The sequence below is a fragment of the Ipomoea nil genome, unplaced genomic scaffold (genome assembly GCF_001879475.1).
Source record: "Ipomoea nil cultivar Tokyo-kokei standard unplaced genomic scaffold, Asagao_1.1 scaffold2845, whole genome shotgun sequence".
NCBI classification, from domain to species: Eukaryota; Viridiplantae; Streptophyta; class Magnoliopsida; order Solanales; family Convolvulaceae; genus Ipomoea; species Ipomoea nil.
Genome location: NW_017619273.1, coordinates 756,134 through 778,033, shown reverse-complemented (window position 1 = coordinate 778,033; position 21,900 = coordinate 756,134). Strand labels below are relative to the sequence as shown.

Here is a 21,900-nt window from a genome sequence, read left to right as displayed (position 1 = left end):
TATCTCAGAACCTTCAGTATTGCCGTCCAGTGCATGGCACCGGGGTTACTCGTATATCTACTGAGTTTACTAACCGCAAAGGCAATATCCGACCTAGTACAGCTCATTAGATACATCAAACTACCAATAACCCGAGCATATTCTACTTGAGAAATACACTCCCCGTGGTTCTTGGTTAGATGAACGCTTCGATCTAATGGCGTCCTAGTCCCTTGATGATTATCCTTGTTAAATTTTTCAAGGATTTTATCAATATAATGTGATTGGCTTAACACCAGACCATCAGGTCTTCTAATGATTCTAATCCCGAGGATTAAATCAGCCAAACCCATATCCTTCATGTCAAATCTTGCATTTAACATCCTTTTGGTAGACTTGATCATCCGATCGTTACTACCAACGATGAGCATGTCATCTACGTACAAACAAAGAATGACATAGCCGTCTATCGTTTCCATAACGTAGACACATTTGTCACTTTCGTTTATTTTAAATCCATTGGTCAACATCGCATGGTCAAACTTCTCGTGCCATTGCTTAGGCGCTTGTTTTAAACCATATAGCGATTTAACCAACTTACCCACTTTCCTTTCTTGGCCCGGAACCACGAACCCTTCGGGTTGTTCCATATAGATTTCCTCATCTAACTCGCCATTTAGGAAAGCGGTTTTAACGTCCATTTGATGAACTTCCAAATTCCGCAGCGCGGCTATAGCAAGTATCATTCTAATGGAGTTTATTCTCGTCACGGGAGAATACGTGTCGAAGTAATCAAGGCCCTCGCGTTGCCTGTAACCCTTGATTACAAGCCTAGCCTTATACTTCTCGATGGAACCATCGGGTTTCATCTTCCTTTTAAAGACCCACTTGGATCCTAAGGGTTTACTACCCGGAGGAAGATCAACAAGTTCCCAAGTGTGATTCTGTAAAATAGAATCCACTTCACTTTTAATAGCCTCTTTCCACATTGGTCCTTCTGTAGAAGTCACGGCTTCTCCGTACGTTCGAGGCTCGTTTTCTATCAAACAAGATAGAAAATCGGGTTCATTTTCTAATAAACAAGTTAGAGTACTCGAATCGTACTCCAACAAGTAAGTTAGAAAATCAGGACCAAATGATTTTCCAACTCTCGCCCGCTTACTGCGTCTCGGCTCGAGCTCGGGTTCTCTCTCGGATTCCCCACTATCATTATCCATAGCTTCATCAAACGTTCGTTTTGACAAACTTGGTCCCTCGTTGGACCTACAAGGAAATACATTTTCAAAGAAAGATGCATTCCTTGATTCTATTATCGTGTTCTCGTGTACGTCCGGATTGTGGGACTCGTGTACTAAGAACCGATAAGCACTACTATTATGTGCATAGCCAATAAAGATACAGTCCACCGTCTTGGGACCTATCTTTACTTTCTTAGGTGTTGGCACCAGAACTTTGGCAAGACACCCCCACACTTTCAGGTACTGGTAGGAAGGTTTCCTACCGTTCCACAGCTCATAAGGAGTCTTATCAAGCTTCTTGTGGGGTACCTTATTTAAAAGATAATTACTTGTCAAAATAGCCTCACCCCACGCGTCTTGAGGTAGGCCCGAACTTATAAGCATCGCATTCATCATATCTTTCAATGTACGATTCTTTCGTTCGGCAACACCGTTCGATTGAGGTGAGTAAGGTGCAGTACGCTTGTGTATTATACCTACACTCGCACAGAAATCACCAATAGGTGCTTCGTACTCACCACCTCGATCGCTTCTAACTTTCTTAATCTTACGATTAAGTTGGTTTTCAACTTCATTCTTATAAAGAATGAATTTTTCCAAGGCTTCGTCTTTGCTTTTAAGCAAATACACATAGCAATAACGTGTGCTATCGTCGATAAATGTGATAAAATATTTATTACCACCTCTCGTTTGTATCGATCTAAAATCGCACAAATCACTATGGATTAATTCTAGTGGTTCAGTTTCCCTTTCAACCGATTTGAAAGGTACTTTCGTTAATTTTGCCTCAACACAAATTTCACATTTGTTATTTGTGTTAATTTGAAAATTAGGAATATGGTCCATGTTAATTAATCTACGTATAGAATTATAATTAACGTGACCTAGTCTACCATGCCACAAATTGGAAGACTCAAGCAAGTAAACGGAAGTAACTTTGCTCTTATTCATGATAATAGGCATTACATTGAGCTTAAAAAGCCCATCAGTTACATAACCTTTGCCTACAAACATTCCTAACTTAGACAAAACAACCTTGTCTGACTCGAACACCATGCGAAAGCCATGCTTGTTCAACAGTGAGCCAGACACCAGATTCTTCCTCAGCTCTGGAACATACAGCATGTTGTTCAACGTCAGTTCCTTCCCGGAGGTCATCTTCAGAACCACCTTGCCCACGCCTTCCACAGCAGACTGAGCAGAGTTTCCCATCCAAACCTTCTCGCCCTCAACGGTCTCAAAGGTATTGAACATCTCTCGGTTGCAACACAAATGCCTTGTTGCACCAGTATCGATGAACCACTCTCGTGGGTTAGAGTCCACGAGGTTCACCTCGATCACCATAGCCGAAAGGCTAATCTCGAACTCCTTCTGATTGCTTTCCTCAACCATGTTGGCTTCAGAACTCTTGTTCTTCTTCTTTGGAACTTTGCACTCAGAGGACTTGTGGCCAGTCTTGCCACAATTGAAGCATTTCCCATGAAATTTCTTCTTGGTAATGCCTCCTTTCGGACCTAGCTTTTGCTTGTCCTTCTTGTTCTTCTTGGAGTTTTTAGCATGCTCCACAACATTGGCTTTAGCACCAATAGTGACAGAATTTCTTCCATCATTCGTCATGTTCCCCTCCTCAATTCGGAGTCGCTGGATCAGGTCCTCCAGGTTCATTTCCTTTCGCTTATGCTTAAGGTAATTCTTGAAGTCCTTCCACCCTGGAGGCAGCAAGTGGATAACAGATCCCACTAGGAAGGCTTCACTCAACGTCATGCCTTCATCACGGATTTCATCAAAGATTAGTTGTAAATCTTCAACCTGACTTAGCACGGTTTTGGAATCAACCATTTTGAAGTCAAGGAATCGGTCAACCACAAATTTCTTTGCGCCGGCATCCTCACTTCGATATTTATGATCCAAGGCTTCCCACAGCGCTTTCGCTGTGCCAATCTTGCGATATACATCGTATAACGCATCACATAATCTGTTCAGGATGTAGTTTCGGCATAGGAAGTCCGAATCCTTCCAATAGCCAACTGCCATCATGGATTGGGCATCCTGTTCCCTTAATTCGGGAACCTTCTCGGCCAAAAATCTCGCCAAGCCGAGAGTTGCCAGGTAGAACAACATCTTTTGCTGCCACCTTTTGAAATTCGATCCAATACCGGTGAATTTCTCCGGTCTTTCGGCCGAACCACTCGGTACCGTAGGTACCCGAGTCATGGGAATATATCCCTCGGTGCTCCCACCATCTTGTGAACCAACGTTCACTGGTGTAGCTTGGGAATTAGCAACATTATTGCCATTCCCACCACTGTTGTTCTCAACAACATTCTCCTCCCCGAGAGCTGGCAAAACTGGATTCTCCATTTCTTCTAGGAAATTAGAGATTAACAACCAACGGGAAACGGATATAAGGTTTTAAGATTGTTGGGTAATTAGGTGGAAAATCCCAAAATAATAATAATCCTACGGAAAGATTAATATTATATGGGAAAACAGAAAAATGGGAAGGAAAATGTTGAGTGTTTGGGTATAGGTTTAGCACGAGTTCGAACACGAAGTTCTTTTCCTTAAAACCTTATTTGCTACCTCCCACAAGTGCTAGGAGCGTTGTAGCCTAGGTTTCCCAGGATAAAACGTGCTACGATTCCTTGTTTAAGCACCTAAACAAGGAACCCGGCAAACAAAGCAAAGCTTAGAACACTGGTTGGCTAAAAGAAGAGAGTAGAAGCAGAGTTTTGAGATGAAAAGCTACTGGAATTCCTTTTTGTTTCTCACTGTGTAAAATGCTACTGCTTCTACCTCTCTTTATATAGGGATGTTGGAGTGATAGCATTCAACATGGCCATTAAATTGGTGTTAAAACCAATTGTGTAACACCTGTAACGGTCACCACTAAGTAGGATTTAAACTCAGAATTTAAAAATTGGAATTAAAAACAGTATTAATTCCGTAATAGATGAGTTTAATCTTCTGCACTTTCGGGTTTCAGACCGTTGGGGTGCACGAGAGTACACACTCTCGTGCTGTGGTACACCACGAGAGTACACCTCTCGTGCTATGGTGCAACACGAGAGTACACCTCTTGTGTTCACTGTTGCACGAGAGTCTTGCTCTCGGTGCACCACAACCTCTCGTGCTCTCTGTAGCACGAGAGTGGTGTTCTCGGTTTCGGCCGAGCCAAGTGACTATAACAGATGGAAAACGATACCAAAGTTTGGCATAACTTAGCCCGCAAGGCCAGTCAATTTCCGGACGACATTCGTGCCCGCGCACGCGAGCTCGGGCTTGAATCAAGCCTTTTTGATGTCCTCTAGTTGGATTTTGATTTGCACCCCCCCCCCCCCCCCCCCCGCGCGAGAGAGCCTCTATGCTATACAATTCTACAAGCTTGAAAAGAGCTCATGTATATAAGGGGGGCAAATCAATGTGGGACAAAGTCCTACATTTTCCCTTCATTTCCCAACTTAAATGGGTCTACTTTGAGAATCAATATCTCATTCACCCATTATCCGTTTTGAGCGTACAATATATCAATCTCTTCGTCTTACTACGAAGAACCCGAATCCACTTTGACCCGACCCAAATCGGAAGTGGACCCCACTGATAATTGTACCACAAAATAGCCACTTAACATGCCATTTTATGCCATTTTAAGCTATTTTTCCAACATTATTTTGTTCAAATTTATTTTTTAGATTAATTAACGTTATAAAATTAACACAAGTTTAATTTCAAGTGATTTTTAGACCTTATATTTAAAACATTTTAAAATATATTTGGTTTAAATAGAATAAATATAATTTTTACTTTTAAGTCTAATATAAGTAAGATTTTTATATTTGATATCCGAACGAAATTTATATATGTATATAGCATAACTAAAAAATATATCCGAACCAGTAACCTATTAAGTTCACATAAAATTTAGTTTAGATAATATTAATATTTTTTGAGCTAATATTTAAAATAATTTTGGATATATTCATTTGAATGACATGTACATAAATATATAATTTTAACTTCGAATTCTAATATAGTAATATATGTGAAAGTTCAATATTTGATTTCTAGACCAAACTTGTATTACGATATAGCATGACTAAAAATATCCGAACCAAAAATAAATTGAGTTCAATCAAAATATAAAACTTGGTATAAATTTCAATTTTTAATTTTGATAATGTGAACAATGTCTAACTTTGAGCATAAGCAAATAAGTTATGCTTAAATAAGTAATGAAAGTAGAAAAGATAGGAGATAGTGATAAGCGACGCCTAGGCGTCTGGGCGGGCACGACCTTTCGCTTAGTCTGCTCACCTCGCCAATTTTTGGTGAGGCGATCCTAGGCGTCGCCTAGGTGACGCCTAGTCGTCGAGGCGACGCCCTGGGACGCCTATGCCGGCTTTGACCCGATTTTGAACCGGGTCAAACCGGGTTTATGTTAAAAAAAAAAAAAGATGCGCTGGAATTAAAACCCTAGGCAGTAAGACTTAGTCTCACCTTTGCATTTCTCTTTCGCAACTTCAACGAGACTGAGCTAGTGAGCTTCGCGACTTCAAACTTCAAACCGGCAACCTCTGACTGACTGCTACCTCCTGTTGCGACCTCACAGGTAAAGTTTCTTCCTTTTTCTTTTTTCTCTTCTTTTATTCTTTTGTTTCCTACTAGCTGTAGTTGTGTGTGTATATATATTAAATATATGGGTGTACATTGTTGGTGTACACCTGGCAGTGTGGCAATGTGGGTGTGTGATAGTGTGACACTTGTTTTTTTTGTTTTTTGTTTTTGTTTTTTTCATATTGGTATGCTTGGCAGTGTACTGTGTTTCATATAGTATGTTTGGCAGTTGCACTTTGGCAGTGTGGGTGTGTGAGACGTAGCTCTTTTTTTTCATATGGTATGCTTGGCAGTGTGTTCATGCTCTGTTTCATATAGGTTGTTTATTTTTTATTTGTCAGGTTATGGAGGACGAAAGTACTTATGATCCATCAAAGGATCCTAAAAGAAAAGCCAAGTCTAAAGACCTCGGTTGGAAGTATGGATTTTGGCCAGATTTAAGTAGAAAAGAATTGATCCAATGTACGTTGTGTGGAAGACAAATTAGCCAAGGCATTAAAAGATTGAAACAACACTTGGCTAAGGGGTATGGAGATGTTGTTGCATGCCTGAATACAACAACAAAGATTATGAAAGAAATGCGAGAGTATATCTTAAAAAATTCAAGGAACAAGCAAGTAAATTTCGATGACGATGATGGGGATGATGGTTCACAAGAAGTGTCAATGGAACCAACACAACCAAAACAACCATCATCTCACAACTCAATTATTCATCCCAGTTCGGGGACTAGTTGCAAAAGGAGGCAGTCAGCTTTGAGGTTTGCACAACCGGCACAAAAAATAATTGCTGCAATGGTTAAGAAAACCCCAGAAGAAGTAGTGGAAGAAAGGCGTAGCAAGGGTTATCAAAGAACACTTGAATATTGTACAAGAACTAAAGAAGAGAAAGAGAGAACAATAATGCATGTTGCAAACAGTTTCTATGAGTGTGACATTCCCTTTAATGCTTGGAGTTTTGAGGTAATGTTAGAGTCCGTTGCACAATTATGACTCGGGTGGAAACCTCCTAGCTAGATTTGCGGGTCACACTCTTAGAGAAAGCAAAAAAAGAAATAGATTTGTTGAAAGACAAACATAAGGTTGCTTGGATGAGGTATGTGTGTACTTTGATGTCAGATGGATGGACTGAAAGAAGAAATAGGCATTTGATAAACTTCCTTGTCAACAATCCGAAGGGGACCTTTTTCTTGGAGTCTACTGATGCATCAAGCGAATCTCATGATGCCAACATGTTGGCTATGTTACTTGAGACCAAGATTCAAGAAATAGGCACAAAAAATGTTGTCCAAATTGTGACAGACAATGGGGTTACAAGCGAGTAGGTTGTTGGAAGAAAAGATACCTACACTGTTTTGGACTCCCTGCACAGCACATTGCTTGGACCTCATGTTGGAAGATATTGGCAAGTTAGTAGAGTTTAAGCAAAAGATTGAAAGTGCTAGGCGCATCACTACTTTCATATATAGGCATGGAAGGATCTTCAATGCTATGAGGGAGTTCACATGTGGTAAGGATCTTGTGAGACCTGGAGTTACTAGATTTGCCACAACTTTCCTTACCTTGAAGAGTTTGTACAAGCACCAGAAAGCTTTAAAAAGTTTGTTTGTTAGTGGCCATTGGAATACTTCTAAACTATCAAACACACAAGCTGTAAAGAAGATATATGACTCTGTGTTTTCTACTCGATTCTGTACTAGGGTGGAAGATTGCATTAAGGCTTCTCAACCGATTCTTATTGTATTGAGAATCGTTTATGGTAATGAGATCCCAGCTATGCCCGAGATTGCCATGGATATGGCTACTGCAAGGAAGAAATTGAATGAAGCATTTGCAAGTCCACCGAGGCTGCTGTCAAGGTTGATGGATATTGTGGAGGGACGCTGGCAAGATTAGATGGGAGTTGACTTATATGGAGCAACATTGTTTTTAAACCCTTCCCACTATTTTGATTTGAAAGAAAGTGATAGTGCATATGTTTCTAAGCAACATGTCATGTTTAATGATGTGCTTGAGAAGATGGTTCTAGATCAAGAAACACAACTCAAAATAATCAATCAAGTTGATGACTATGATTATTTGCGAGGAAGTTTTGGGAAGCAATTAGCCATCAAACAACACAAAAACAAAACTCCTCGTAAGTATTATTTAAACTACAACAAGTATAAACTTTAAACAATTTCTAGTTTTATACTTTTGATAAACTACTTACTAGGTATGATGTGTATTCATATTTTAGTTGATTGGTGGATGGCTTTTGGAGGCAATCAGTTTGAGCTCCAAAAATTAGCAATGCGCATTATTTCCCTCTGTTGTTCATCTGCCGGCTGTGAACATAACTGGAGCACATTTCAGTTCGTAAGTACTTAGTACGAAGTAATAGACTAATACTGTTATTTTTTTCTAAGTTACTAAAGTAGTAATTATTTTTTATTTTCTATGATTTAGATTCACACAAAGAGGAGAAACCGATTAGAACATAAACGGTTCAATGATTTGGTTTATGTGAAGTATAACCGGAAGATTGTTAGTGTGAAAACTCAAAATTTAATTTTATAAATTCGATTTTAAGAAATTCCAAAATAACCATTTTTCATCCTTCCAAATTTTTTATGAGAAAAACGGTGGTTGAATAAACTATTTTGAATTATATTTTAAATAAATTCAACACCGGGACATATTTTAATTCTAAAATCCTAAATTCTCGGGTACATTGCGTACCAAGTTTTGATCCAAAAGTCAATCTGAGTGAAATCGGGAGAAATCTGAGAAACCTAAACTAAGTGGTTCTTTAGAAAGTATTTTTGGAAAAATGTATTTTGACCCCCCAAACTATTTAAAACCATAATTCTAGACATTGGTCCATGATGCTTGGTGAACCACATGACTCCACCCTTTGTCTGCTACTTTTAGAACACCAACCAATTTACCAATTTGCCCTCCGCCAATCATTGTTGTTTCTCCAAGGGTTTTGCACCCTATAAAACCACACATTTCCCCTCCTTGAATCCCTGATCTCATTCCCTTGCCTCTCCCAATCTTGTCTACTAGAAGAAGAGAAAGCACACAGTAAGTTCCATCCTTCACCATTCATCTTCTCTCTTTTGTTTTAGTGTATTCTTTGCCTTCATTCTTTGGGTTCTCTTAGGCTTAGATTGTTGTGGTTGTTTGGAGTGTTTATGTGGTGAAGGAAGTGGTGGAAGTTGAGTGGAGAGGAGGCTGAGATCCACACAAGAAAAAGAGATAACAAATGTATAACCCATGGACTCCCACCTCTTTATTTATGACTCTATGAAGTCAAAATGTTAGGGAAAATGCTTAGAAATGCTAGATTATTAATGTTGTTGAGCTATTAGTGATCTATTGTTGATCTATGATATGATTGTGTTGTTGAGGATTTGGAAGTGTTGGATTGATCAAAAATGGTTGCAGGTGGAGAAGAAGTCCCTTTGGTGCACACTGTCTGTGCACCAGACTAGTTCACGGCGCTAGCCAACGGCCCTAGGCAGAGACCGTTGACTAGTCCTGTGGAGGAACGACCCTAGGGCACGGTTCTCAGCTAGAACCATGGCCCTAGGCCGCTGCTTGAAGGGGCTCCTCATGCCCCGCCGCAAGCACCGCCAGGCAAATCCAGTGTAGTGGCGGACCCTCTGTGGCTCAGCTACATGTCGTTCGGTCTGGGACTCGCGGGCCCTTGAGGTTCGGACACTCGGGTTCGTTACAACACACTAGTAGAATTTGACTTCATTGAATTTGGAGTTGAAATGAGTAAATTACAGTAGAATTATTGTTGATTAATGCTATTGAAGTAATCTGTGTATTACTTATAGAGAAGGAAAATGTGAAGTATTTGGGCTTAGCTATTTGAATGAGAAGCATGATCATTATTTGATTGTTGGATTACATGATCATTATTTGCTAAGTTTGCCTAATTAGCATGTTTAAATAACCATTGTGAGTTATTGAGAATTTTGTCAAGAATATGAATATTTGGTTTGTACAGTACATGGGCTTATTTGAGTACAGTGAAGTGAATTACTAAAGCAGGAAATATATGTTGAGTTTAAGAAGGGTATTTCAAGTCTAAAGAGCATGATTAATATTTGCTAAGTGTTTGCTAAGAAGATTACTGAGAATGGAATTATGAGCATGAGTAACACATTGTTTGCTTGACTTATAGTCGAAGAGAATTTGAGAAATAACTTATAGTAAAAGAGCATGTTTAGTATATCATGAACTAAAGTGCATTAGTGGTTCTAAGTAAGCCTAAGTATTCTTTCAAAAGCCTATATCTATTTTGGAAAATCATTATCTAGTTGCATTGAGAAGTTGCATGATACTTGATTTCTAATTTGTGAGAAAAGAGAAGTCGGTGAGAAGCTATGTGCATAAGTAAAGTTGTTGCATGAGAATGAATTGCATGAGTTATATCTATATGTATCTAGTGTGAGTAATCCGAGGTTTTGGAGGCCCGTTAGGACTATGTCCTTTCAGAAGAAAAGAGAAAGTAAAGAAAGGAATAGACATTGCGATTCGATGTGAAGTAACGAGGTCGATATTCCCAAGTTACTAGGTAGGATACTACCCGCCGGGCTTGGAATCCCGGTTAGTGGGTGTGCACACTGACAAGTACGATATTTGATTCCACAGAGTTTGAGAAAAAAAATCAAGAGAGTGGTTCTGTGGGCGAGATGAGTATTAGGCCGGCTAGATGCCGAGCCCAGATAAGTCCGTTCACATTATGGTGAAGTTCCTACCTCGCCCACGAGTAAAAGTAAAGAGAGAAAGCGAGTCATTGTGACTCTAAAGAAAGAAAGAAAGCGAGTCAACGTGACTCTAGAGAAAGAAGAGAAAAGCGAGTCATTGTGACTCTAAGAAACCTCATTCGAATAAGCATCATGTTCATTTTATTGCATGATTACATGACTCGCACATGTTGCATGAAAGTATGATAGGAAACATGACTTTATATTGTCATTAATTGATTATCTTGACAGCATGAGATTACTTGTTAAAATTTAAGTATATTCTTACCTATGAGCTTGGGCATGATTAGTGTATTTCGCCATGATAAGTTATATATGTGATGAGATTTTAGATGAGTTAAATGATTGAGAAAGTATGCCTATTTGATAATTAGATTGCAAGGATATAGAAATACTGTGGAGTATGTTTGAATGTTGTTTAAAGTGATTGAGAATATTTGATCTAAGTGTGTGAAACAAATATTTTTCAAAAGTATATGCTATAGTATTTTACAGGGTTGAGTGGCGTTATACTTAGCTTCGTGCTAACAGGTTGTTTTCTACTTGTTTGTTTGTTAACCTCTTTCAGGTGGGCCTAGTTCTTGAGAGCGATCGAGTTAGACTAGCTTAGCTTAGAGTGCTAGTTGTAGTCTAAACTCTTATCAATTATGTTTATTTTGAGACTTGGTTGTAGACCTATTTAGATGTTTTTGTTGGTGTTGGACACCGGGGTTATTCCCCAAGTTTGTTTAAAGTTAGTAAGCTTGACTTTGTTTAGATCTTTTCCTTGCCTGTGCAATCTCCGTGTGTGGTGATTTTAGCTGTGACACCTCTTAAAGTTTGATTAGTAAGTTTATTATGCTTGTTTAGTATCCCTTTCTATGTTAAGTTTTATTAATAAGGTCTAAGAAAAGTGGGGTGTTACAGTTAGTCAGTTTCAAAAGCGGCTTGAAGAAGGAACCAACTTCAACCCATTAGTTCTTAAAGAATTTCAATGGCAAAATGAATGGGTGGATGGTAATCATAATGATAATGTTCATATCGGTGATGACCTTACTTGGAGTCTTGTTGATGAAGTGCTTGGTGCTTCAGTCAATTTGGAGAGAATAAATCTTCCTACAAGAGCTCATGCAGGTGAAGGCACAAGCGCACCTATACAATATTCCTGGCGTCGCAATACTTCATCATTGGGAGGCGGTTTGAGCGATGAAGTAGATGATGAAGATTCTTTGATGAGACCCAAAGACAACAAGCAAATGATCCCATCAAAGTCTAGTGGCCCGACAACAAGATCCAAGTCAAAAAAGATTCAAGAGGCTTTTAACACTTTTGTGCAAGCAAATTGGAGTACAACCGCTATTTATGAAGAATGAGATCAATCTGGAGAAACAATTCCATTCAATTGCCTTCACATCAAGACTTTTGAAGAGAGCTACTAGCTTAAGGAGTGTGCTTCACCTACTAGCTTGATGAATCACCTGCTTGCTTAGTGATTCACCTACTAGTTTGTGCAACTTCATCACTACCTAGCTGCTCACTCACCTCCTTGCTTGTCATCAACCAAGTAGCTCAAGCAAGCACCTCAAGCAACTAGCTTACTCAAGGAGACAAATCATTAAATGCTTATGACAAACCCATGTGAAAGATATCAAGCTTTGGAAGAAAATTCAGCCTACAAAATTCTGATTTCATACGCAAAAAGGGAGGAGAGGAGGTTTATTTTGCAACTTGTAATTTTTAATTATTTACTTCATAGCTAAGGAATGAAACCTAGAATATTTTATATTTTTGCAATCCCTGATTTTTCCCTATAAAAACCCCATTACCCAATGGTTCAAATGAGCTTGTAATATTTGGAATGAAATGAGAATTTATCTCTTTTTCTTTTCATGAGAATTGCATTGAGTGTTTAGGTTGTTTGTGAGATGCATTCAATCTAAGTAAGCTAGTGAGAAGCTAGTTTACAAGCTGAGAAGGCATATCCTACTATCTTGTTCTTTACATTCATACACATATCCGAAAAATCCAAAAAAAAAAATAAAAATAGAACTACTACTTATATTACATAGTTAAGTTTGTTCTTATTTCTTATCTCAAGTGCTAGATTCCTAAGTCTAGTTCTTAGCCTTGTTTAATCATCCGAGGGTTGAGAAGATCATTGGAAGTTTGGCGAGGCAATTGTAGAGTTCGGGATCTCAAAATCCAAGAGTCTACAAGGTAAGATCCTTTATAGGACACGAAAGGTTCTGGAGTGATTCCTTGGGTGTGCACTTGTTGTGAGAAGCAACCCGTGTACGCGTCATTCTTTCCCAAATGATGATGAAGATATTGATGATGATGATGATGATGATGAGGGAATTGAGAGTGATGACCATAATGATGGTGGTGAAGGGCAAGGATTTAATTAATGGATGTTTAAGATTTGGGAGTTTGAGAATTGAGACATTGGATATTTAGTATTATAGTATTCTGTGATGTTGGTTCTTAACTTTGATTTGAATGTTTATATATATATATATATATATATATATATATATATATATATATATATATATATATATATATATTACTCATCGCCTAGTTGTCGCCTAGGCGGCCGCCTAGTCGACTAGTCAACTAGACGGTCGGCGGCTTATCGCCTAGAAAGTCCGCCTTGATAACCTTGGTGATAAGTAAAAGAAGATATAATGAATATAATCATGAATAAATATATAAATAGATAATAGTGAGAATGTGGTTGTAAATAATAATAAAGAATTTGTCGTGAAAGTTGTAGATAAAGGAAAGTAAAAGGGTTTTTAATTGAGAATGGTAAATGATGTTATTTCTTTAAAATAATAAGGATAAAAATGGAAAAAAAGTTAGGAAGCTACTAGCTTATTTTGAAACGCTACTTTGGCTCTGTTTGGCAACGCTAAGCTAGGAGCTTATAGCTTATTTTAAGCTACTAATAAGCTATAAGCTCTGTTTGGTAATGTTCCCAAAATAAGCTTCTAGCTTAAAATAAGAGCTTATTTTGGAACGCTATATTAGGTAGCGTTTCAAAATAAGCTACCAGCTTCCTAACTTTTTTTCCATCTTTACCCTTATTATTTTAAAGTAATGACATGTTTTAACCTTATGAATTAAAACCCTTTCTCTTCCCCTATCACAACTTTCACGTCAATCCCTTCCTTAGTCTTGTTTCCTGCTAAACAATTATGTTGAAACTTCTTCTTCTTCTTCTTCTTCTTCTTCTTCTTCTTCTTCTTCTTCTTCTTCTTCTTCTTCTTCTTCTTCTTCTTCTTCTTCTTCTTCTTCTTCTTCTTCTTCTATTATTATTATTATTACTATTATTACTATTATTACTATTATTATTATTATTATTATTATTATTATTATTATTATTATGGCTTCAATCTCAATTTGAACAAGAGCCGCCAACTAATGCTCAAGAAGCATTCAATCGTGCATATTCTTCTCTTCGAAGTTGTATTGAGAGATCGTTTGGAGTATTGAATAAGAGAGGGAAGATACTTGCTAAAATGCCGCAGTTTAGTGAGGAGACCCAAAGTATGCTAGATCATAATCATGCTAATAGTTTTATTTTAAAAAGTGTTTACTTTTTTTGGAAGACGAAATGTTAAATTTTAATATGTAAACAAACTAATTTAAATTTTATGAAGATGTCCTTTTTAGTCTTTTTACATTTATCAGCTTATCAAAAAGCTAATTTTACCAAACACTTTCAATCATAACAGCTAGTTTAACAGCTCTTCAATTTTCAACTCCGAGCTTATAGCTTTTTAGCTTTCAGCTCCTTTTCAGCTATCAGCTCCTACCTTATAGCTTTTCAGCTAGGTTTGCCAAACAGAGCCTTTGGCTCTATTTGGCAGAACTTATTTTCACCGCAAATATTATTATTATTATTATTATTATTATTATTATTATTATTATTATTATTATTATTATTATTATATTGAATTCCATTTTTGGTCCTACTGTTATAGGGGGCATTCCAATTTTAGTCCACCATAATTATTTTTGTCACATTGCGTCCACTATTATTAAAAGTGTTCCAATTTTAGTCCACAGAAAATCTTAAAGTAGGCTAAAATTGGAACACTTTTAATAATAGTGGACGCAATGTGGCAAAAATAATTATGATGGACTAAAATTAGAAAAGCCCTATAACAATAGGACCAAAAATGGAATTCACTCCTATTATTATTATGAGATTTGCAACAATATTGCTACTAATGTTAAATTTTTTTTTTTTTTTTTTGAAAACACTAATGTTAATTTTTTTTTTTAAAAGACTAAATGTTAAATTTTAATATGCGAACAAACTAATTTAAATGTTATGAAGATATCCTTTTTAGTCTTTTTACATTTATCAGCTTATCAAAAAACTAATTTTACCAAACACTTTCAATCATAACAACTCTTTAGTTTTCAGCTCCGAGAGCCAAATAAGCTCTTATTTTAAGCTAGGAACTTATTTGGAAACATTAGCAAACAGAGCTTAACTTATTAGTAACTTAAAATAAATAAACTATAAGCAGTGGCGGACCGAGAAAGTACCTACTGAAAAGCAAGAGCCAATAACGCCTGAACTCACAACCTTCCAAATGGAAGTCCAACCCGGGTACCATTAGACCACATAGTCCTAGGTAGATTATAGTTTAAAAAACAATAAAACACTTCTGGGCAGATTTTCTAGAAAACAGGAAAATTGTTTCCAGTTATCCAATTTTTCAAAAAATTGAAAAATTTGTTCAGTTAATAAACAGGATTTTGGTGTTTTGGTGTAAAATCGGGCGCAATCATCCTTGTAGCATCCCGCACATGCCGAGTTTGGACACTTCTGGGCAGATTTTCGAAGATCCAAAACATATACTTCAGCTGCTTGTTCTTCGATGTTTTTTTTTCTTGCGTTTTTAGTTTGATTTCATTTTGATTCTCTTGAATCTTGATGTAAAATTCTATTTAAAAAGAAAGAGAGAGAGAGAGAGAGAGACAAAAATCGGCACTATTCAGTAGTTGTATTGACTGCTTCACTTGGCATCGATCTTGATATAGTAATAGTATCTGCAGAGCAGATCTGTGGCATGGCGCAACCGAAGAAGAACCTCAAGAATCTGATCCCACTCTTCATCCTCCTCTCTCTCTCCGCCCTCTTCCTCTTCTCCTTCTCCCCCGCCACCCCAATCCCCGCCGCCGTTCCCACTCACCCCACCTCTCATCCTCAGCCCTCGCACCTCCAAACCCCAATCACCACCACCGCCGACAACAAGAGCTTCACCTTCATCATCAAACTCCTCGCCTACAACCGCCTCTCCTCCCTCTCCCGCTGCCTCAACTCTCTCGCCGCCGCCCACTACGACCACCACGCCGTCCACCTCCACATCTTCATCGACCACTTCCCCGTCCCCGCCAACGCCTCCCTCGATGTCGACCGGAACCTCAATTCCTCCAGGCGCATTCTCGATTTCGTTGATGCCTTTGGCTGGAAATTCGGCGCTAAGGTCGTGCATTACCGCACTTCCAACGCTGGCCTGCAGGCGCAGTGGCTGGAGGCCTGGTGGCCTAGCTCCGACGACGAGTTCGCCTTCGTCGTCGAGGATGATCTCGAGGTTTCGCCTTTGTACTTCCGGTTTCTCAAGAATCTGATTGTGAATTATTACTACAATGCTTCCAATTTCAGTCCGATGATCTACGGGGCATCCCTGCAGCGTCCGAGGTTTGTGCCAGGTACTATGCATTTCTCAGATTTTTTTGAGTCCCGTATCACCAGCTATTTGTAAATTTGGGGGTTTTTGTTTTTTCTTAGAATCCTGGCTTGTGTTAGGGTTTTCATCTGTTGATCTAGGATTTAGATAGATTAAGGACAATAAACAAGTGCAATAATTTATCATATAATGATATGTACCTGATGATGAATTCATTTATTGTCATGAAATTATGAGCTGGGCCATTATTGATCAACATTGTTGTGTTGTAAGTTTAACACTTGTTGCAATCTTAATCACATAAACAGAATTCATGGTGTTTTGGGGGTTTTATTTATGTGCATATTAAGATGATAGATACCAGGCTGTGCATGAGTCACTTAGTCGGAAAATAAACTTCTTGTGCATTTTATGTTTGGCTATTGGAACTTTTTTCAAACGACACTTGAAGCAGTTGCCACTGCATTTGATTTTTTGCTTATATTTAGTGGTCTGAATTGGTTGTGACCAACAGGTAAGCATGGAAACAAAATGAAAATAGATAGTAGAACTCGAGTCTTTTTGTACCAGTTAGTTGGCACTTGGGGTCAACTTCTGTTTCCAAGACCTTGGAAAGAATTCCGTTTGTGGTATGACACACACAAGTCTAAGGGCATGAAGCCTGTTCTTGACGGGATGGTAATGTATGCTGCACCCTCTCTTCCTTCTTTCTCTGGTCTTAAGTGGACGTGAATGCACTTTGGCATCACAACTGTGTACTTTTGCAGGTTACAACAGGATGGTACAAAAAAATGGGCGAAAGAATTTGGACTCCTTGGTTTATCAAATTTATTCATGCTCGTGGTTACTTCAATATCTATACCAACCTTCTGTATGAAAGAGCGCTTAGTATCTCACATCGTGATGCTGGTGTTAACTATGGGAAGTCAGTTGGACCAGATTCAAATTTAGTTGGTGAGAATTCTATTGATATCAACCACTTGGAATTTCACCCTTTGCATAGCATGAAGTGGTATGATTTCTGCTTCAAACAAGTTTTTCCAGATAGAATTGTACAGCATTTCAATGAACTTGGGTCTGTTATCCCCTCTCTGCAGAAAATGAGTAATGTTATACTTGTGAGCCTACATCAGGAGTCAGAGTCGGTTGTTAGGAACTTGCTCTGCCATTTCGAGAGGTTGTATATTCGGAATTACATCTTAATGGGCCCAAAATCTGATCTCCTACTTGATCTTGCGATAAGAGGGCACCCTGTGATTGATACAGACAGACTTTATGACAATATAAGAGTCTATGACAAATCGAACTTCAATGAATCTGCTGTGAAACTGACTAAGGAGATTTTTGTCAAGGCCTATGTGGTCAAGAAAACCTTGGAACTTGGATTTGGTATTCTGGTGGCTGATTGCAACAGGGTTCCTCTGAACAGTGATTCCTTTCTCAATTTCATTGATACTGATGCAGTTAATGACTTCTTTGTGGGGAAGAACTTAGAACTAGTTTTTGCCAGGAGCTCATCTTCTGCTGCGAAGACTTGGGGTGAAAGTATCTCGAGCCAATTAGGTGCTGAATTGATCACAACCACATCAAGCGATTCAGATCCAACAGGAAAGAATTTCGTGTATGTGGTTAAAAAGTTATTTGAGCAGAAGGGAGTTAAATTCACTACCTTTGATGAAAACAAATCTAGTTTAAATATCAGTTCCTTAGATGCTAGCCGAACGTTGTCTATACAGGAACAATTTGTGTTTTGGTCTTCAGAGACGAGCACAAATTTGATTCAGCAACAGCTTGTACAATTAGGTCTGTGGATTGTGGATAGTGATATGTCATGTACTGCTGTCATTTGCTACCCTTCATAGCTTTTGGTGGCATTAAATTATAATCCTGATGGACCAAAAGTGTTGCAAAGAAGTGTGTTTTGGAGAATTGGCAACTCCAAATTTGTAACCTTATTTTGATCGAGAGATGCATGCTGGGATTACGGGTATGGGTTATCTGTTTATACAATTTCGGTGATCATGCAAGAAACCTTTTGCGTGCTACTCGAGAGAAGGACAAGATGGGAGCTAGCTAATGCAAATGAGGCAGAGATTAGGTGAGAATTGCAGTCTTTTTTTTTTTGCAATTGTTTACATTATTAGTTCATTGTCTACTGAAGAAGAATCGTCACCTGTTCGTTCCTTGATGCTTTACCCCATTTTGAAATGCTGCCTGCCACAGGTCATAGATAAATGTGCTTCAAATCTTCTTGGTTTCTTATTATAATTCATGTTTTCTGTGGTATGACCTTGTGCTTCATTGCTTCTTTGTTTATCAGTCATCAAAATACCTTCCTTCATTTGAACTGGGATCCTGAAAATTTTTCATGCAATGCCTGTTTCACTAATGTTTATCATACAAAAAATTATTGCAGTTGGATTAGAATTTAGAAGGACATTAGGTGCTGGCTTGTTTAATATGTTCTGTTTTCATGCTTTTATATATATGATGAACAAACATGTTTTCTAACTTTATTAACAAAGTTGCAATTTTCAAAATTTTGGATTATCCATTTCTAATGTTATTCTTAGATTTCATGGTTAAAGATTAATTTATCAAACTTTTGGTTTCAAAGTTTTAACGATGCCCAATTTTTTGGCAAATTATACCGTGCACCAAACGACGTCGTTTTGTACCTTTTTCGCGTGTCTGCTGTTAATCCCTCATGTTTTGAATGTACAGAATTGTATAATAGAGAATGTACAGAATTGTATAATAGAAAACACAGAATTTATACTTGAAAACACGGAATTTTTATAACTAAAAATCCTCATATTTTGAATGTACATAATTATATAATAGAAAACACAGAATTTTATACTTAAAAATACAAAATTTTATACTTAAATATAGAATTTTATAACTGAAAATTTTCATGTTTCGAATGTACAGAATTATATAATAGAAAACACATAATAAAATTTCATGTTTCGAATGTACAAAATTTTATATCTGAAAACACAGAATTTTATAACAGAATATAAAACGACATCGTTTTGAGAGGCGCGGGACGCACATTGTTATGTGTGCCCTGGTGCACAGTATACCGATTGCAATTTGCCTACTCAAATTTGATTAAGAGGGGGTGTTTGGGTATAGCTGGTTTGACCAACTTGGTCAATTAACCAAATTTGATATTTGGGAGTTTCAAAACATTGTATTTAGCATGCATTTGAGGTTGAAATTTTTAATTTTTTTTCCAAAAGGCAAAAGCTCTCAACATTATTATTAGAATATAAATTGTGTTTTAAGTCAAAACACAGAGAATTTATGAATAAAATATAAAATTATTAAATCCTAATATGTTAATATTATTTGAAAAGAATTTGCGAATACAAAACAAGATAATCAATTACATATATTAACATTATGGACATTTAGGAGGCGTTTGGTTCACGGAATGTTAGATTACCTTAGGGAATGTTAGATTGTTGGGAATGTTAGATTCCTATGTTTGGTTTAAAACTGAGATATGTAAATAAGAAAACGATAATAAGATAAATTAATTAAAACGTCCAAAGCCCAACATTAGTAATAAGACAAGAGAATGTGAGATTACCTAAGAAATTGGAGAATGTCTCACATTCCCTTCCAATAGCTAAAAACTTAATGCGGAGGTTATCTGACATTCCCTGGGAAAGTTACATAACCTGAACCAAACGCCCCCTTAATATGTAAATTGTAAACATTTGAACCCCTAGCAATTATACTGTGGACCATGGCCCAAAACGGCAAGCACTATAGCAATTATAATCTGGACCATGGTCCAAAATGGCAGGCACTATAGTGTATCTAAATTGACACTGTCTCGAGTATTATTTTCTGCATTTGAATAGAAATGAAATTGTAGTTGTGTTAAAATAAAACTGCAGTGTATACAAAATAAAACTAAATAATAATTTCACATATTTGAGTGTATATTGTCCAACGAAATTATATACTGTAATTGTGTTGAAATAAAATTGCAATGCATATTTAATGTATGGATCACAATGCATTATGGACCATGTTCCACAGTATAATTTGCCCGAATTCACCATGCAAAATGGATCTAAGTCCACAGAATAATTTGCTTTGAATTGGATGTTGGGTCGTGATAGGGGTATAGGTTGTGGGCCGGTTTGATGGGTCTATCTTGGTCAAGTGGTCAACTGATATGGTGGGAAAGAAGGTGGGCTGAGGAGTTGGGTTGGGTCGGCCCAGTTGGAAAGGAAGCGAGGGTTGTGGGGGGGGGGGGGGGGGGGGGGCGAAGGGCCGCGGAGGCTCGCGACCGGGCAATGAAGGGGTCGGCGCCTACGCCACATGTGACGGCGTGGCTAGGGCGAGGGGGGAGGGATAGTTTGGTTGGTGAATATTCCTTCGTCACTTTGCTTGACTTGCAATTCCAAAAAGTAGTTAAGTTCTCCCATCATGGTCATCTCAAACTTGCTCTTCATTAGTTTGGAGAACTTTCACATAACAAAGGGTTAGTAATTTCAGAAATGATGTCATCTACATAGATTTGTATCAATAGAATATGATTACCATCTTTGATTCGGAATAGGATTTTGTCAACTTTACATTTCATGAATCCACAATTGATTAGAAAACACAAGAGGGTGTCATACCAATATCTTGGCGCTTGTTTCAATCCATACAATGCCTTTTTCAACATATAGATTTTTTATTCACCCATTGATACATGTGTAATGTAGCGGTGGATGGAAAGAAGGTTGGGAAAGGTGGAACTTCCTCGGGATGTCGTTCTCAAGAGGATGACAAACTTGGATGTAATCAATGTGTGGTGAGTCACAAGAGAGCCAAGAACCCTTTAAGAACTAGAGCCAAGTACGTGCAAGCATTGTGTGCAAAATTCAAGGTAGAAGGTGTGCAAATAGAGAAACAAGCTAACAACTCAAGTAAGAGAATCAAATAAGATGGAAGGGGCATGGATTAGACTTTCCTTGCAGTGGTGCTTTCAAGAGTCTAAAATAGAAAATGCATGATTGTGCTAATTGGAGTTCAAGTGAGGTGATTGCCAATGACAAAGCCATTTTAGGTCTTGTTGGCCTATCATGGTGTAACAAAGCACCCAAGTGACAATGTTACAACCATGAGACATTTTATCGAACACCTTGCCTACTCCTCATTCCGGACTTTGCCCTCTTAGATCTAAGGCGAAAAATGCAAGTGGAATCAAGGCTCTTAGTATGTTTGCAATCTCTTGTCAAACATACTAAGTCCTAGATCATCCATAGAGTTGGTCCTAACACCATAGAATCAAAAAACCCTCCCACTTCTATCAAGAAATCAAGCAATCAATACAAATACATTTCCAATTAGCAATTAACAATCACACTACACCATGCAAGTAAATGCTAATCCAATCCCTAAAAAGATTTAGCCACTCATGTTCTAGACTGAAGAGAAATTGAAATAGAAGCAATCAATGGAGATGAAAGAGGAATTAAATGGAGAAAATGCAGGAGTTACTTAGTTTCAATTCACAATAAAATCAATCCAACAAGAAATCAAAATCAAGCAAGAAGAAAAAACTCCAAGATTGAAGCAAGTTGTCAATTCACTTTGAACC

At 37.8% G+C, this 21,900-nt stretch overlaps 1 protein-coding gene across 3 annotated transcripts; it reads left to right on the top strand.

The window, feature by feature from the left end:
- Nucleotides 1–60: 60 nt before the first annotated feature.
- LOC109160287 lies at nucleotides 61–18,716 on the top strand. Of its 3 annotated transcripts, none has more exons than XM_019308588.1 (4): nucleotides 61–64; nucleotides 15,643–16,308; nucleotides 16,801–16,964; nucleotides 17,054–18,716. In XM_019308588.1, exons 2-4 carry the CDS (start codon nucleotides 15,666–15,668, stop codon nucleotides 18,146–18,148), a joined length of 1,902 nt encoding a protein of 633 aa, XP_019164133.1. In that variant the 5' UTR covers nucleotides 61–64; nucleotides 15,643–15,665; the 3' UTR covers nucleotides 18,149–18,716. The 3 variants fall into 3 exon arrangements, with proteins under 3 accessions (XP_019164133.1, XP_019164132.1, XP_019164131.1); XM_019308587.1 differs by lacking the exon at nucleotides 61–64 and adding an exon at nucleotides 6,745–6,749; XM_019308586.1 differs by lacking the exon at nucleotides 61–64 and having other exon boundaries at nucleotides 15,379–16,308.
- The last annotated feature ends 3,184 nt before the right edge of the window (nucleotides 18,717–21,900 follow it).

Coding starts and splice junctions, on each gene's coding strand:
- LOC109160287 (XM_019308588.1), top strand. CDS start 15,666: ATGGCGCAACCGAAGAAGAACCTCAAGAATCTGATCCCACTCTTCATC. Junction 16,309..16,800: donor GCGTCCGAGGTTTGTGCCAG/GTACTATGCATT, acceptor TGTGACCAACAG/GTAAGCATGGAAACAAAATG. Junction 16,965..17,053: donor AGCCTGTTCTTGACGGGATG/GTAATGTATGCT, acceptor GTACTTTTGCAG/GTTACAACAGGATGGTACAA.